This window comes from Penicillium angulare (genome assembly GCF_028827245.1).
Source record: "Penicillium angulare strain IBT 27051 chromosome Unknown utg000002l_segment0_segment0, whole genome shotgun sequence".
In the NCBI taxonomy this organism is placed as follows: domain Eukaryota; kingdom Fungi; phylum Ascomycota; class Eurotiomycetes; order Eurotiales; family Aspergillaceae; genus Penicillium; species Penicillium angulare.
In genome coordinates this window covers 1,064,935-1,082,462 of record NW_026623161.1, presented here as the reverse complement: position 1 = coordinate 1,082,462, position 17,528 = coordinate 1,064,935, and the positions used below count along the sequence as shown (strand labels likewise).

Genomic DNA, 17,528 nt, shown 5'->3' with positions numbered 1-17,528 from the left:
ATGTGAAGTTCCAGATGGATGTAGTGATATTTCTTTAAACGTCAGAATCTACGATAACTTGAAAGACCACAGACAGAATTTCTTTTCAAGTCACGATCGGAAAGCCAATCCAATCTATATATTCAAATACTGAAGCGAAATTAGGTTGTCTAGCTTAATGTGGGGAGGGAAATAAATCGGATTGGAATGTACATAGTAAGTTGTAACTAGACTAACCAGTTGGCGGGTTAGGCGGGGAGCTGAGATAAGTGAAGGCGGAGCCTCGCAGCTCTCTGCCATCTCAAGCTCCTTCAACATCCCCGCAAGCACCGCGTTCACTTTGCTCCCCGTTTCTCTCTACACCCCTCACTTGATTTGAATTACGCGAAATAATACAAAATGTCGGACGACGATTTTATGCAGGACTCTGCCGACGAAGAGTGCGCGCCCCCTTCTCCACCTTGACCTTCCTCCACAACTTGAGCTGACGATCTGATCATAGTTATGACTTCGACTACGAAGGCTCCGATGACGACGATGAAGATGCCAGCGTTGGCATCCAGAATAAATACTTCAATGCCAAACAGATGAAAGTGGATAATCCGGAAGAAGCCGTGGATGAATTCTTGGAGATACCAGCGATGGAAGCGGAGAAAGGCGAATGGTTCGTGATGAATCACTCTCGAGATCTGCAAACTTGCCTTGCTAACGGTCTCTCAGGGGGTTCAAAGGGTTGAAACAGGCCATTAAACTAGAGTTCAAGCTCGGGCGATACGGTGATGTAGGTAGCCCAGAGGCCTCCATCAAAACATTGAAATGTCGATTAACTTGTTTCATCTATACAGGCTGTCGAACATTATCGAGAACTACTCACCTATATTCACTCCGCCGCCGACGTTACCCGCAATTACGGTGAAAAGTCCATCAATAACATGCTTGATTACATCGAGAAGGGATCCGACGATGACCGAGCGTACCAATGCATGGAAGAGTTCTATTCCTTGACACTTGCATCATTCCAGAGCAGCAACGCTGAACGATTATGGCTGAAGACAAACATTAAGCTGGCGCGACTATGGCTAGAACGCAAAGAATACGGACAACTTAGCAAGAAAGTGCGCGAATTGCATCGGGCATGTCAGAAGGAAGACGGATCAGACGATACCAGCAAGGGAACCTACCTGCTAGAACTCTATGCGCTCGAGATACAAATGTACGCCGAAACGAAGAACAATAAGCGACTCAAGGCGCTTTACCAACGGGCCTTGCGAGTGCGGTCTGCGGTCCCGCATCCAAAGATCATGGGTGTCATTCGAGAGTGCGGTGGCAAGATGCACATGAGCGAGGAAAATTGGGAAGAGGCACAAAGCGATTTCTTCGAGTCATTCCGAAACTACGATGAGGCGGGCTCAATGCAACGAATTCAAGTCCTCAAGTACCTCGTCTTGACAACAATGCTCATGAAGTCAGACATCAATCCATTCGATTCCCAAGAGACAAAGCCATACAAAAACGACCCACGGATATCAGCGATGACTGACCTGGTGGACGCCTATCAGCGTGACGACATCCACGTCTACGAAGATGTGCTAAGCAAGAATCCCGACGTCCTGGCAGATCCATTCATCGCCGAGAACATCGATGAGGTCAGCCGTAACATGCGCACCAAGGCCGTGCTCAAGCTGATAGCCCCATATACCCGGTTCTCACTCCAATTTATCTCCAAGCATATAAAAATCGCCCTGCCGGAAGTATTGGATATCCTGAGTTTCCTGATTCTTGATAAGAAACTAGACGCTAAGATCGACCAAGAAAATGGGACCGTGCAAGTTAATGTTTCCAGCGACGTGGAAAGATTACGCGCCTTACAAGAGTGGACCTCATCGCTACACAGTCTTTGGACAACGACCCTTAAAGGTGAGGGGTTCCGTGCGGACGAAGGAACACACGGGGCCGCGGGCGCCATGTTCGCCTCCGGCTTCGGCGACGAGTCACCTATGGGCATGCGAACAATGAACCAACGGGGCCGAAGAGAACTACGAGGGAAAGCATACGCAGGCAAGCTTGGTGGGGCAGCGTAATACATAGGCCAACGCTCACACTAACGGCGTTGATGCCGAGGAACGAGCGAACTGTTATCTACTTTGCCCCTCGGACCGGTTCATTGCTCCTTTTCCACCCCCACACATTATTTTATTTCCCTTTCTTTCTTCTTTGCCACCGACAGCCCTCATTTTTTGTGTTTGTTTTTAAGCGAGATCCAGCCGCACGTGCTGGTACCTGCGGTCGCTCCATTGCTTTTGGCGGTTGAGCCGCGAACAAAGAAACGACATCAGGATCAACGGGAGCTAGGCCCGGAACCCATCCGCTCAGTGACGTCCACGTGGTGAGCAGGAAAATTCTCACACCGATTCTTTGTTCTGGACAGGCAACGGGTAACAGGCAATCGGCCGCGTCGCTTCTAAAGTCCACACGGTATCGGGTCCTGACAGAGCGGTCTAGTGCATATGATTTGGTTTGACATGACTTGACGTCTACTTGACAGGTTCCATTTATCCTATTGATCCCTACTGCCTACGCCTACGCCTACGCCTACGCCTACGCCTACATCTTCCCTATTCTCCTAAGTCCCCGTGTCTAGAATTCAAGAGACCACTGAACAAACTGGATGAACAGAACAGGACAGCACAAAAAAAAACAAAACAAAACCGGTCCCAGCCCCAGCCCCGCAAATTAGAGTTGTCGTGACATAGCACGCTAATGATAAGATGATTCTGCTCCTGATTTTGCGTTCCTTTCCTTCTAATTTCATCCCATTCTACCTTTTAACAATTCCCTTCAACCATTACCAACCGTACTGTGCGTATGTATTTTAAGATGGCCTGATAATCCCAGGATCATGATTATGGGGCGGGGCTACATTGTCCCGGTACATGGGCCACGGATAAAGTACTCCAAACTGTAAATGTCCCGTGTGCCAGAGTGATGGAAAACTAGACCGCCGCCGGCTCTTATTTGAAAAAAAATAAAATTGGATCAGGGTTATATCAGGACTATTATAGGGAGGGTATTAGTACTAAGTACGTATAGTAAGTACGGAGTTACTGCGATAAGCGTGTTCTGGTTGGATCAGAGCGGGACTCGGATAATGTCTCAGAATAGCAAATGCCGACAGTGCTTGATGTGATAGGTGATAGGTGATGCTGGTGCATGGACCTAAACAAAAATACTAGCACTAAACTATTAGAGTCCAGACATGTGAATATATGATCGATCTTGAAAGTGCTTTTACTACCTAGTACCTATCTACTGCCCAGATGATGTACTATGTACTTCGTATCGAGTCTTCCTGTGCGTACTTAGTATTGAGTTCGTTCAAGTTCAAGATGGTACCTGGATTGAAGCAGGTACGAATTGATTGAAGAGAGTTCACTCAACGTGAACAATCTTACCTATTCGAAGTGCTTTCCTTTTCTCTTGTTCTTTCTCGATTAATGCCTATATAATTATTATGTAGGTACAATGATGTAAAATGTATGGTGCCGGGTATAATATGGTAAGAGTATGTACTTTACCACTGAGGTGTATTCTTAACTTGAACTCCGCACTGACAGCTGTCATGAACCCTGTCCATAATAGAGGTCAAAGACCAGGCAGCCAAGGCGGAGGCGAAATAGAAAAAGAAAAGACTCGCACGTCCCCAGCTGAAAGGGTGATTGTGATTGTGATATTGGAAAATATGATTTACTTACTCCGTATGAATTCTAGGTTATAATAATCCTGGAAATATGATTCTGTGCTATTAATCAAGTTCTCAGTGCGTAGAGTCGGGTGATAGAACGCCTTCCGAGGATAAAGTCTAAAAAACGGGCCCGGCGGCTGACCGAGGATCGTACCATTAATTATAACTATACAGTACTATATACAAATATTGTAATATGCATGAATAGAATAGAATAAAATCTCAAGCATGGAGTATAGGACAGATAATATAGGTGTGTAGGGTAGATTAGTGTAGTGTACATATAAGGTGGGATGATGGTCAGTAACCTTCAAATATTGGAAGTCTTATGGTGGAAAAAAGTACACGATGGCAATGTAAAATACTGTAGAAAATGCGAGAAACGACCACTCGGACTAAATTGCCGGTACTGGGCGATGCGAATGGCGAATCAGATCATGAATGAGAATCATAGGGGCCGTCATGGTGGAATCATGGTCAAGTACTAGAGGTGCATAGGTACTGCACCTCGCATTCGCACTGGCACCTGGTAGTGTAGGTAGTAGGCCTAGGGTACACCCCGGCCTGTTAGTACAGGGCAGTAATGGGAGTACAAACCCCGCTTTTGAGTTGGAGATCGGGGCGAAGGTCGATCTACCTTGTTTATTGGTTTATATTTTGTATTTTCATATTCTAGATGAGGGCATAGATTGTATTTATTTCATCATTCTATTCTACATGTATTGTGGGACACTACCGGCCCCGTCCGATTCGTCCGAGATAGAAACGGCTTGGGCGTGTTTGGGCACGGGGAGAGAACAGCAAGGCTATGGATGCGCGCGCTTGGGATTAGTTTCAGAAATGCATTTCCTATTTCATTTTATTTTATTATTCTTTTTCGTATTCTTTCGTATTCTTAAGGTACTTTTAATTGTTATTTTCATCTATGTTGATTCTAATCTATGATCTATCTAATTCTCCACTGTGGGAAGATAAGAGTCCGGTAGGATGGTAGGAACAGAACTGTAAGGTAGGAAAATCCAAGTCAAAGAAATAGAAAGAAATGAATATGCGTGTTTGCTAACCCCATGTACGTTGTGTTGTCACCTTGGGCGAATTCCGATCAGCATCTGCAGAAATCGACCCCCAAGTGGGCACGGTGCACTGTCCCTTCCAATTTCTTACTTATGGCCTTGGGTCCCTGCTACGTATCTGCCTTCGAGTTGAATTCCTATTCCATTTACTGGTCGCCGATTTAGCCTTTCCAGCTCAGCTCCAGCAGTCTCTCGGACCTTCAATCCTGGATATATCAAAGTTGGACTTCCCCTCTTACAGCTCAGGCCAACTCCAGGGCTGGTGTAAGATACCGGGTATAACGCCGTTCCCCACTCCGAGGTTCTTTTTTTCTTTCCCTTTTCTAGTGATCATCCGGGTATTGCATCCGGGGTTGGATTTGCAGAAGAAAAAGGAAAAGAAGAAGAAAAGAGAAATAAAAAACTAAAGGTTGTGTTTAGTTGAAGGAGGTGTTGTGGACCAAGATTGAAGCAAACCCCGTTACCTCCAATACCATTACAGCGGGATTCCCACAACCTTGAACCTCCAACTGCTGTCTCTGTCTCTCTCTCTCTCCTCCACTTTTCTCCTCTCCCATCCCTGTTCACCGTCATCTTTTTCCAATTTGATTTGGATTTGGATTCCTTCATTCTTCCCTTTGTTCCCTACTTTATTATTATTATTATTATTATCTCTCTTCCCACCCTCCTTCTGCTTCATTCTCTCCCATCCATGATTAGATCATCCACGTGTACACGACAAGAATTCAAGGTCTGAGCTCCCCCCCTCCCCTCTTACTCCCCGGTCTCTTCCTTTTCTATTCGATTGTTTTGTTCTTTTGTTATTTTCGGTGTTCCGTTCTGCTTGTATTCCATGCACAACGTACATTGTGGCAGTGAAAGTGCTTGGCCCCTCCCCTTACCTCTTCCCCATCAGCTGATAAGCAGATGAGTCCCGGATAATGTTTCCGACCGTCTTGTTCTGTCTCGGCTTCATGGGGAAAAACAACAAAGAAAAAAGAATCAATCCTTGTACTCCCCCATTGTGGAGTCGGACTGGTTCGTGCACTTTATCTCCATTGCTCATTTCTCATTCCTCATTCCTCCCCGATTCATCTCCGATTCAATGTCAATCTCATGAGGTCCAGCTCCCAACCTGACATCATTGATGACATCCTGGTCATTTGTACCATTTAGTCATCTTTATACTTCAGCTGGCTGGCGTGTCTGGACCGTTCATCACACTGTTGGCACTCTTCCTTGTCACTGAGTGGACGCGCATACGAAACCCAATCACTTCCTCATCGGGATAGGGGAGGTTTTGCACCACACCACCACCTCTGCCTTTCTCCTTCTTTCCCTCTTTTCCTCTATAATATGGGTGACTAGATGGTTAGGGTGTGACTAGAATTTGTTTATATTTTCTGCTTTCTGCTTTCTGCTTTCTGCCTTTTGTTATTTGTTTTTTTTTTCTCATTGATCTGATCTGGTTATACAAGTTTGAACTATGATATTTTACCACAAAATTCCTGCATTCTCCATGTTTAATATCTCTGGATCAGCATGCTAAATTAATGACATCGATCTAGTTTATCCACGCTGTCGGGTCTTGCTAGTGCCTTGTTACACCACGCACTCTGAGTCGGGAGTCCAATCACCTTATTTCTTCAAGGAAATGTCATCTGCAGTTTAAATAGTGCGTGCCTTCTCCCCGGGTTCTCCCCTCTTCCTATTCTAGATGCTCCCTCTAACCCTCAACAGATATCTATGAAGACATAGATCTCTCGGACATCTGGATCTCCCCTCTTCTTGTCCGCCCCATTCTCGAGGTATCTCACCGTATGCGATGTCCTTATCACAACTTCACTGGAATCACTTTGGTCCTCACCATCCCTTCCCGGAAAGACAGAAATTTCTCGGCTTTTACAGGGACTCCCTAGTCCCTCCACCACTGCTGCCTCCACTTGGTCTTGCCACTTCCACTTTCACGTCCGCTCATTCCAACATGGCCAATCCGTCAAACATGAATGCTCTCTCTCAGGATGAGATGCAGCGTTTCCAGAAGCTGTCTAATGAATTCGAGCCAGATGTTCCGGTGCGCATCCATTTCTTTCATTTGGTTGATTTTGAGACCAGGGTTCTAACTATCTTCAGGGACCACTCGTCTCGCCGAAACAATCCAGCCATGCCATCGCCATGGAATATGCCAATGCAGACCCCACGTTTGCTACAAAAACGAGCGTATGTCCTCTCTATCTGTGCTTTTATGATTTCATATCTCCAGCAAATCTAACATTTTCCTAGGCTCTTGCTATTACTCATCCCATGACCCGCATCATGAAGGGAGATGGGAATTGCGGTTGGAGAGGTAGGCCCTATACCAGATTCATGCTGGAATCTTCACTTGATCATACTCTGACTTCCTCCAGCGGTGGCATTCGGTTACTTCGAAACTTTGTTTAATCTTCGGGATCCCATTGGCGTACAACGCGAACTTGATCGCATCAAATCGCTCAATACACTTCTGGACCAGGTCGGCCAACAGGAAGAACTATATGAGATCTTCGTTGATGCCACGGAAGATATCTTTGCGCAAACATTGTCGGCCATTCATAATGGCGAGCAGGATGAAACTTTTTTGATCAATGCCTTTAATGAGGAATACAATTCGAGTGCTGTCATCACACACTTCAGAGTACGTTATTCTTCCTCTGTCTCATTCTTTCCCCGGCTCGAACCATATACTGACACACATCTAGCTTATGACAAGTGCATGGATGAGACTCAATCCGCACAGATACCAAGCTTTCCTCTCGCCACCATTAGATCAGTACTGCGCTCAGCGAATAGAAACTGTTCGAACCGAGATTGATGAAGTCGGCTTACAAGCCCTGGTCGACGGAGTAATAGAAGGTGCCGGCTTTGGCGTTGAGATTCTCTACCTTGATCGAAGCGAAGGCGACTCCGTGACACCACACCAGCTATCCCCGAACTGTCCCAATGGAGCAACCATCCGACTCCTCTATCGCCCGTAGGTACAAACCGTCATATTTTTGTCCTTCACTCACCCCCCCCCTAACCGTCATCACAGTGGCCATTACGATATCCTCTACCAACCCGAACCCCCTCAAATCAACATGGCGCCAATTGTGAACTTTCAATACGGAATGACCTCCAACTACACCCCCTGGGACCAAGGCGCCCTCTCCTTCGACGTCAACGCCCACTTAATGTCAATTCCAAACCTAATGGCAGACTCCGCATTCGGCGGCATGGGTGCCCCAATGTCCCCGCTCTCATCGGTCTCTCCAGCCCCACAAAGCCCATATCGAGTCTCCCCGCCACACGACCTTTATCAAACTCCAATGCAAAGCCATGCCCCGATCCAAACAATGCCACCTGTCTCTGCGCCAACGCCTGTCATGCCGTCTGCCCCGCCGCCAATGACTACGTTACCGAATCGCTCGGAGGGGCCACAGATTCGATTGAATCCATTGGTTATGAAGCCGAATCTAAGCCACTCGCTTCCTGTGACGAGTCCTTTTAAGAAGTATGTCGAACTTCCCTGCTCACTGTCAAGGAAACATTGTTAATTAACTGCGTAGTAGCTCGCCGTACAATCAGGCCCATTTTCAAAACCAGGACTTTGAGCCTATTCATTGGGAACCGCATGGACGATGATCAGATCTGATTTGATCAGCTCAGGTTCTGAAGACAACCCAATCCAACCCAACCCAACCCAACTAAAATCAACTGAAATGAACATCCCGGATAGCTTCTATCCATATCACCCTTGACACATGTCCAGAAGGACTTAGCGACTTACCCCATTTTTCTTACATATCCCAACCCCACCCCAGCCCCAATTTCAACCCTGTCCCCTCCCCTCCCCTTCCATACATTCAATACTACACCGAACTCGACCTTATGGTATCACGAACATGACCGTCCGTTTAGCTTTCTATTTCTATTCATCATTCTATTTCCATTTTCTCTCTATCTCTATCTCCATCTCCATCTCCATTTCTATCTTTCTGACTCTACTCCATCTCATGTATCGCCTTAGCGTAGGTAGCGTTTGCATAGTTCGAGTGTTCATCATGATTCGGTTTGTTCTGTCCTGCTCTGTCCTGTTCTTCCCCTTCCATCCCCATCTTCATTTCTTCGTCCAGCCCAGACCTAGATTGCCCGTCGAATTGATTTCTGTATTTTTTTCTTTTTCCATATTTTTAGGATTCGGATGATAGCTATGGATACATTAATGCGAATGCGAAAATATTCTTTCTCATTATTTACTGAAAAAGGCTTGAGCGTAGTGCTGAGCCAAATTAGCTCTAGGTTTTCAGATTCTTGGTTTAAGTTTTTTTTGTAGACTTTCCCCATATCTGTTCAATCGTTGGCACAGAAACATCACACCAAGATGATATAATTCGTGAGTCCCACGTCGTCTATTTTGTTTATTCTTTCCCTCTCTACCCGACCTTTACAGCCTGATTCTTCATACAGCTAAGACTCCCTCTACATTCATTCCATTTCAATCAATATACTGTTATCAACTTCAATTTCACTTCGATAATGACGGCATTAGATACCCCAGAGTACAACTGCAAATTGAATATTTTCCTGAGACTATTCTATTCATCACTCCTAGGGCTCAGCATAGTGATCATTGGAATTACTCTAATTGAAATTGCGGAGAAATGCTACCAATAATTTCGACGACGACTCGGATATCTTCCTGTCAATACCAAGGGCACCAGGGGCCATATGGAGTATGCGTCTTACCACTAGACCATCTAGGCTTTATTTTCGGATAAACTCCATTTTCCCCTCATCTGTTTACCATTTTCGGCTTTACTCTAATCCGAAATTAATGTGGAGCTAATATTAGTCCAGTATCAAGCTAATACTAGACTAGTATTAGCCCTGGGCCTAGTATAATCTCCCTCCTTTGTATATACAGCACTTTCAGTTTACAACTTAAAAAACAACGCACCTGTGACGTCGCCTAGGCGCTCTATTTCAGATATGGATCGAGATATTAAGAAGGGGGTTATATGTGATTTTCAGTCAGGGTGATGATAGACGTGGCTATGCTGTTGATATAGCTGATGCGACTTAAGGTTCCGGTGTGTTAGTTTATGATGTGGGTCATCGAGGTGCACACTGCAGTGGACGGTATTGATGTGGATGTGGATTATTACTTCATCTTATGGAAACTTTTCAAGTCCAGCGCATACATGTATGACTAGTGATTATAGCACTGCGAAATTTGTTTTTTGTTCTGGTTAGCTGCTGGTATGTTACCGCCGGAGGCTGAATAGCCAGTTAGTTTAGTTAGTGTTGGAGGCCTCGCCTCCTTAAGAAGAAGCAAGTTCGTTTCCCTCATTTTTTTCCGTGTTCCCACAGGCCCGATAACACTTGGTAGCATTGCTACCAGTCAACGCCGCTAAATTCTTTTACCAATGGAAGGTGCATCCACACGATACCCAGTTACAGGCGATCGTCTCTCACCGTGGCCAAGGAATAATAACCGTCGCCATAATGGGGAGTGTCAACTCCGTCGCCTACGTTCAGTGCCAGATGGACAACATGCTGCGTGCTTTCAGAGAATAGTGCCGCACATATATTGATGATATAACAGAAGCTGCCGACACTTTCGATGAGCACATCTCCCGCCTGCATAAGCTCTTTACCGTCTTCCAGGATCATAACATCACGCTGAGCCCCGAGAAGTCACGTCTTTGTTTCCCCTCTCTAACCATCCTCGGTAAGTAGATCGACTTCCCTCGGCATGACCACACACGCCGACAAGCTCCACGCTATTGCGAGCCTCGACTTCCCAAAGACCTGCCGCCGGCGGTAACAGTGACGCGACCCTAACCACGGCGCCTAGTATAGGTACCACTATTATCGACCCTAAGACCCGCCAGAAGAAGTTCTTCAAGAAACAAGAGGCCCTCTATGACTGGATCTTCGAAGAACGAGAACGCGAGTTCGAGGCCGCTGTGGTCACTGACCGCCTGGAAAGCGCAGGGCGTGAAACTTATTCAGGAGAGGGACGTCCTCGGTGAAGAGAGCGAGAAGCTTGCTCGGAAGAAGGACTTCCTGGATCAAGAGAATAAGCACTTGAGTCACAAAAATGAAACTCTTTACCAGAGTAATGAGGCTTTACAACCCATTCCATTGCTTTCAGTTGAATTCATAGCTCCGGTACCGTTTCAAGGTCATATGAAAATTGGAGGACTGGGTTCTTCACCATAAACCAAGTTTACAGGGCATGGTTAGTTGACTTTAGCATTAAGACAATATACTGTTATCATGCTTTTACTAGCCATTTGGTTTTAATTTACATGCGTTTCTGTTCTGAAGTTATAAGCCCTGATCTGTGGACATCTGACCCATCTTGTGGGCTTTGCAATGACACCGTACATATACTGAGGAGACTGTTTATCCATGCAAAGACTTCGAAATCCTTGATACTTCTTGATCTCAAAATGACTTGAAAGAGTTACACTCCATATCCATCTTGTGATCTGGTTTGATAATGTCAGCATTACTCGCACGCTGTCTTATCAGTCAGTAGATACTGTCGGCTTATTCAAGTTGAGAGCCTCGAGAGGATTTCGGAGTGTTTGGGAACATTCAAAGAAACAATGAGTATGCAGCGCTTTAAAGCATACCAGTGTGAAAGGAATAAGTTTCTGCGGTTTCGACAAAGCTACCTACCAGGGCCTTAATTAGTACCTGCTGGGGATAGGGAGCTAGCTAACCTAGCGACTCATGGCTCTGCCTCATTCCAATGGTCTCTACACAACTCAGGCTTTTGAAGCTTTCCAGTAAAGCAGGTGTTTGACTCGTGTGCTTTCGTAAGGGACTAACGAAAAGGTATTCGAGGATGCGTCTGCTACTAGTTTCACAGCTATGGACTGGACAAGGTGGCTGCGTGGTGACCATGGACATGGACGTTACGGCAACAAGTCAAACGATCACCTTCTTTATTGATATGTCATGTGGTGAAGCATCACGGGATCTACGATTAGGTGCCTCATGAAAGTGGCATCAATGAGACATTGGACACAGCTCCACAAGTTACATCATGATTCAACACTTGAACAGAATCTGCTAATTCCGCTTCAATTAATTCCACATTATATCCACCTTTTTGAAATCAGAATCTCTCCATGATCCAGGGGCTGGGTTTCTCTGCAAAGAATGTGGAGTCACCTTCGTCATAATGGCAAAGGCTCCGATGATCATCCGCTTCAACATAGCCACCAGCAACATCGCCAGATTCCAATCCGAACTGCGGAGGAACTAAAATACCAGAATTCTTAGATTAGAATATAGCAATCGACAGGGTATAGCAGAATCAAATCTCTAGTTTCGTGTAATACAATCCAACTGTCTCCTCCTCTGTCTCTTCCAATTCCCCCATGTCATCATTACCCACCAACGCCCCCCAAGTGGAGACTAAACAGCCAAGGAACTAGACCGGAGTAATCCTTAGTAGAGGGAAGCTCATCTTTCCCCGCACAATCCCCATACGATCGAATCAATCCTCCCTGTTCGAGAGGTCAGCGTACTAAATTCAACCCCGAAACAAGTAAAATTACAAGCTTCTCTGCTTTTTGCTCCGAGGTCAACTGTCTTGGCCTAAAGTCTCCACTTTCATTGGTTCTTGAAGCTTGTCCTCCGTGTATCGTGTTCTGTCGTGTACTGAATCAACGTCTCCCTTTGCCCCCTTTGCTCCAGACCTTCACTGTTCAACCCCCCTCTCTTTTCCTCTTCCCCTCAAAATCTTTCTCTCCCTCTCTCTCCCCTTCTCCATCTCAATTTCTACCTACGTGAAGCTTTTTATTAAAACCTCCATCCCCCTTGATCCTTGTCACCGCCCTCTTCTCTCTTTCCCTTTCCGTTTTCAAACACACAACTCATCGCCACATCCTTTCCCTTGCGACTCTCGCGTCGAGACCGAAGTGAAACACAAACACAAACACAACACCCCCCACCAAAAACCCAAGAGAGAAGAGCAAACATTATACCATGTTGAGCCCGCGTTTCCTCCGCCCAGCAAAGTCGCTGGTGCGGCCCTTCACCTCCTCCGCTGTCTCCTACCGTTCCCCCTCAATTAGAGACATGACCCCGAACTCTGCCGAAGAGTTCAACCGGCGACAGAAGGAGTTTCGCGAGAACCTCGAAGAGGCTCGCAAGAAAAAGGAACTGCAAGAGAGTCAGTCTGTCAATGCTTCTGCTTCTGCCTCTACCTCGTCCCTTCCTACCCGTGAGTCCGCTCCCACTGCTCCGCACGTGAGCAATGCGAGCACTTTAGAAAATCGAATTCGTCCGGCCTATGATGCCGCTGAAGCTCTGGACAATAAGGCCTTAGGCTTACTCGCTTTACATCGTTCTATAGGAGATGATAATTCACAGGAGAACCCGAATAAGCGCGGTCCTCTTTCTTCCCTGATCTACGGCACGAAGGAAGGTCAGCACTTCGACAAGGATATTGAGCGCTCGTTTTCGCAGGTTCTCGCTCGCGGTAAATACGTTCATTCTGTCGTTTTTCACGATGTTAAGCCCGACAAGGTCGATGAGTATGTCGACCTTGTTGGTCAGTGGTACCCACGTATGGCTGGGACAGAGGAGAACCGCGTCAATTTGGTGGGCAGTTGGCGAACACAAGTTGGAGACAATGATACATTCGGTAATTTTTTTCTCAGTGTCTTTCGTCTGGTTTATTTTTCCTCTTCGAAACGCTAACCAACCGATACCTCTGCTTTATAGTTCACATCTGGGAGTACCAACGCTACGAAGGTTACCATGCCTCTTTGCACAATATCTCCGTTCACCCTGAATTCCGCGACTTTGACCGCAAACTGAAGAGTCTGATCAAGAGTAAGAAAACATCGCTTATGCAAGAGTTCTCCTTCTGGCCAACTACCCCACCGCGCCGACTGGGTGGCCTTTTCGAACTCCGCTCATACACCTTGCACCCCGGTAACCTGCTCGAGTGGGAGACACACTGGCGCCGTGGTCTGACAGCCCGTCGAGAAGTCATGGAGGGCGTAGGCGCATGGTTCGTCCAGATCGGAGATCTGAACACCGTACACCACCTGTGGCAATTCGCCAATCTGGAAGAGCGAAAGATCCGACGTGAACAATCTTGGGGTATTGAAGGATGGGGCGAGACAGTGCACAAGACTGTTCCTCTCATTCAGTCTATGCAGAGCCGAATCCTTGTTCCGATGCCATGGAGCCCTGTCGGTTAAGGGACTGGGTTTCATTTTCTTTTTGTTTCCTCGTTTTTGCTCGAGGGCCACCCTGCGGAGCCTACAGCTCCACCTAGCATTTTCTGCTCCCGTCTCTTGAAGTCAAACCTAGTATGTATGGTTATCCTTATTCTTCTTGTCGGAGTATTTTTCTGGTACTGTACTGTCCCAGGCAACCGATTTCATTATCATTATATGAATGCAGTGTGGACAGACGGAATCGGAATCGAGTTCTACCCAGTCATCTTCAATTTCCAGGTTTGGGATGTTGTTGGAGACTTGAGAGGGGAAACCATTACTACATTTGTATCGTGTATCTAGGCATGGCGTCACGCTGCATATCCAATCCACTTCAATGTTACTTTTTCTTACCACCAAGGCTCTATGTTCAATCCAGTTAAATCTTGTCGGCTACGCGTGTCCCTGAGCCTAACCGAACTTGAATGCCTCGGGAAATCCCCCACTTTGCGCACCAACGCAATCATGCATGTTATTGGCATCTCGTTTCTCCCTAGTGACCGAGGAACGTCATTGTTGCACGTGGGCCACCAGGGACATTTAATTCGAGGATTAACTTCAAATAGATGAATACGGGATAGTTTGGATTAGTCTTGGAATCTAGGGTTCTCGTCGTGGTTGGGAGGGTATACACAGATGTCTAGGATACAATATGTAGGGACTTGAATATTACGGGGATCCAGGAACGATTAGGTAGATCTAGTTTACCTTGTAGAGGATAAGGGGGAACACAGTACACCAAACATGGAACAAGAATCAGGAAACAGAAAACCCGGTTGAAAATAAACGTTAACTAAGCCACACCCAAACAGACAAAACAAATAAAACAATAAAAAACTCCCTACACTCGAAAACAAAACTACATGCTTTGTTGTCCACAAGAAAGAAGCACGCCGATCTCCGTCCATTTCTCTCCCCAACAACCTAGTAAAGCGGGACCCATAATAATTTCGCGCGGCGCTCTCTTCTTTTTTGCCGACTTTTCTTCAGAAGCTTTCACGAGCTACACCTCAAACCCTCCCCTCAGTCCGAGCGCGTCCACGGGTCCTACCTAGCCCCCTCCTCTTCTCCTATCCGAGTCCCAGTCCTAATTTAAAACGCCCCTCCACCGCCGACTACCTACCGCCTGCAAAGAAAAGGACTACGTGTTGACGGCAAACGGGTACCAAGATAACAGACACAACACAAACGACGAGCTAGACGAGACGAAACAAGACGAGAGGATTTCAGCAAAGACCCTTTCCTTTTCTTTTCTTTCCTTCCTTTCTTCCTACGCAACAGAACAGAAACGAACAGAACATACCTACGCTCCTTGTCGCGTTAGCATTAGCCAGACACATCCAGTTTACGATTCCGATTACCTTTCGGCTCAAGCTCGACTGCGGAGATGGTCTACATTCGGCAGCACCATTTGCCTAACCTCCGCAATTACAAATATGCTGGGGTTGACCACTCGTTGATTAGTCAGTACATAATGAAGCCGTTCTATAGCAAATGTGTTATTGGGTGTTTTCCCATGAGCATGGCGTGAGTAGCCCCGGAGTTTGGTTGGGTTGGAGTATGGGTTGGAGCTCTTGGAGATTGAAGAAGTTGGGAAAGCTGTAAGCTTGTCTCGACTTTATTTGTCTTTGAGCTTGAATATGTATTCCGAACTTGAACCTGTACCCTGTTTATTTATTTTTTTGCGCTTTACTAACTTTTCTTCTTTGCGCAGTCCTAATGCTGTAAGTTCGATCTACCTCTTTTCCGAAATACCTACGAGCCCTAGCTGTATGCGATATGCGCTCGAAATCGCAAAGGAAAAGAAATGGAAATCTTGGAAAAGCATTATTAATGTTTTATTTCGGATCTAGATTACCCTGACCGGATTCATGTTCGTGGTCATCAATTTCATTACGGTGATGTGGTATAATCCTAATTTGGACACGGATTGTCCGCCTTGGGTTTATGCTAGTTGCGCGATTGGTTTGTTTTTATACCAGACTTTTGACGCTGTGGATGGCATGCAAGCGTGGGTGTTCCTACAACCAAATAACTGTGCAAGTGACTTTGCTAATTTACCTGCAGGCGGAGGACAAAACAGAGTGGTCCTTTGGGTGAACTCTTTGATCACAGTATGTTACTGATTCGGTCCTTATATGCTGTTTGTTTCTGGATGGGCATTGATTCGGAATATAGGTGTTGATGCATGCAATACCGGATTGGGTGTACTTATCTTTGCAGCTGCAATGAACCTCGGACAATCCTGGTCTACGATTCTAGGTCTTTTCGGATGTAAGTGCACCCCTGCCAGCTTTGCAGTTTGCCATTCTCTAACAAGTCCCAGCGACAATGACCTTCTACGTACAAACATGGGATGAATACTACACCCAGGTCCTGACTCTGGGAGTCGTTTCTGGTCCCGTCGAAGGTGTCCTCACTCTATGCCTCGTCTACGCATTCACAGCCTACGTAGGCGGGGGTAGCTTCTGGCACCGTCCAATGCTCGAGACATTCGGCGTATCCAAACCAAGCTTCCTCTCACAGAAGATCTACGAAATGCCCTTCACACAATGTTACCTTGTGTACGGTGCAATTATGCTCATCTTCGCCACTGGCTCTAGTATCTGGCACGTTATGCAAGTGCGCCGTCAGCGTGGCCAGGATCCCCTCGCGCCGCTGTATGGATTGTTGCCATTGGCTTTGATCTGGACTCTTGTCCCGGCATATCTGTACTTGAACCCGGCTGTGCTGGGGAATTACACAATTCCTTTTGGTATATATGTTGGGTTGATCAATGCTTATTCTGTGGGCCGTATGATTGTTGGACATCTCGTGCAGTCGGGCTTTCCGTATCAGAATATCTTGCTTTACCCGCTTGCGCTTGGTGTTCTGGATAGTGCTGGCTCGGCGGTTGGTCTTTGGTCCACACCTCTGGTGGGTCAGACGCAGTTTGTATTTGGGTGTTTGGGTCTTGCGGTTGGTATCTATGGTAGCTTTGTGGTGAGTTTTATTTTCCCTGTTCCCAACGAGCGCTGGCTTGGTGCTGATATTCGTTTTTTATAGTTCGACGTGATCACTACCATCTGTGACTACATCGATATCTGGTGTTTGACCATCAAGTACCCCTTCGTCGAGGAGACGGAGCGCAAGGTCGGGTCGACAACCAAGGCGCAGGTGGAGGGTGCGTCGAAGAAGATGAACTAATACTGCTCGTTGAGTATGAGTAGTGTTAATGATTTTCGGGTTCGTGAGTGACGCATAGCTCAACCTCAATCACCACGACTGGTGTAGCTCTGCCATTTGGCGAAATGCGGGGATGTTCACAGTTGTGAGATGCTGTCTGACAGACACAAACAACAACAAAAACAGGACAAATTTAAGGGGACGGTAATGATTTTGATTTCTTCAGCCAGTAAATATTGTTTTTTGACACGGGTTGCTCCGAGTGCCAATAGAAATATGAGTATAATGTGAGACGTTTTATCGAAGATCATCAATGTATTG

General features: G+C 46.4%; 5 protein-coding genes across 5 annotated transcripts; all 5 read left to right on the top strand.

Annotated features, from left to right (window-relative positions):
* Window positions 1-378: 378 nt before the first annotated feature.
* N7478_001873 (uncharacterized protein) lies at window positions 379-2,060 on the top strand (the record flags this gene model as incomplete). The annotated part of the gene is made up of 4 exons (XM_056918087.1): window positions 379-419; window positions 482-643; window positions 700-760; window positions 825-2,060. 4 exons carry the CDS (start codon window positions 379-381, stop codon window positions 2,058-2,060), a joined length of 1,500 nt encoding a protein of 499 aa, XP_056783698.1.
* Window positions 2,061-6,775: 4,715 nt separating this feature from the next.
* Window positions 6,776-8,433, top strand: N7478_001872 (OTU family ubiquitin thioesterase; the record flags this gene model as incomplete). Its single annotated transcript, XM_056918086.1, has 7 exons — window positions 6,776-6,847; window positions 6,907-6,993; window positions 7,057-7,120; window positions 7,182-7,447; window positions 7,512-7,783; window positions 7,844-8,302; window positions 8,358-8,433. The coding sequence occupies 7 exons, from the start codon at window positions 6,776-6,778 to the stop codon at window positions 8,431-8,433; spliced, it is 1,296 nt and encodes a 431-aa protein (XP_056783697.1).
* Window positions 8,434-10,296: 1,863 nt separating this feature from the next.
* Window positions 10,297-10,826, top strand: N7478_001871 (uncharacterized protein; the record flags this gene model as incomplete). Its single annotated transcript, XM_056918085.1, has 3 exons — window positions 10,297-10,351; window positions 10,397-10,522; window positions 10,654-10,826. 3 exons carry the CDS (start codon window positions 10,297-10,299, stop codon window positions 10,824-10,826), a joined length of 354 nt encoding a protein of 117 aa, XP_056783696.1.
* A 1,972-nt stretch (window positions 10,827-12,798) lies between these two features.
* On the top strand, window positions 12,799-14,024 carry N7478_001870 (NIPSNAP family protein; the record flags this gene model as incomplete). The annotated part of the gene is made up of 2 exons (XM_056918084.1): window positions 12,799-13,459; window positions 13,540-14,024. The coding sequence occupies 2 exons, from the start codon at window positions 12,799-12,801 to the stop codon at window positions 14,022-14,024; spliced, it is 1,146 nt and encodes a 381-aa protein (XP_056783695.1).
* Window positions 14,025-15,558: 1,534 nt separating this feature from the next.
* Window positions 15,559-17,228, top strand: N7478_001869 (aminoalcoholphosphotransferase; the record flags this gene model as incomplete). Its single annotated transcript, XM_056918083.1, has 7 exons — window positions 15,559-15,569; window positions 15,757-15,766; window positions 15,896-16,053; window positions 16,110-16,156; window positions 16,221-16,316; window positions 16,369-17,024; window positions 17,088-17,228. 7 exons carry the CDS (start codon window positions 15,559-15,561, stop codon window positions 17,226-17,228), a joined length of 1,119 nt encoding a protein of 372 aa, XP_056783694.1.
* Window positions 17,229-17,528: the final 300 nt, after the last annotated feature.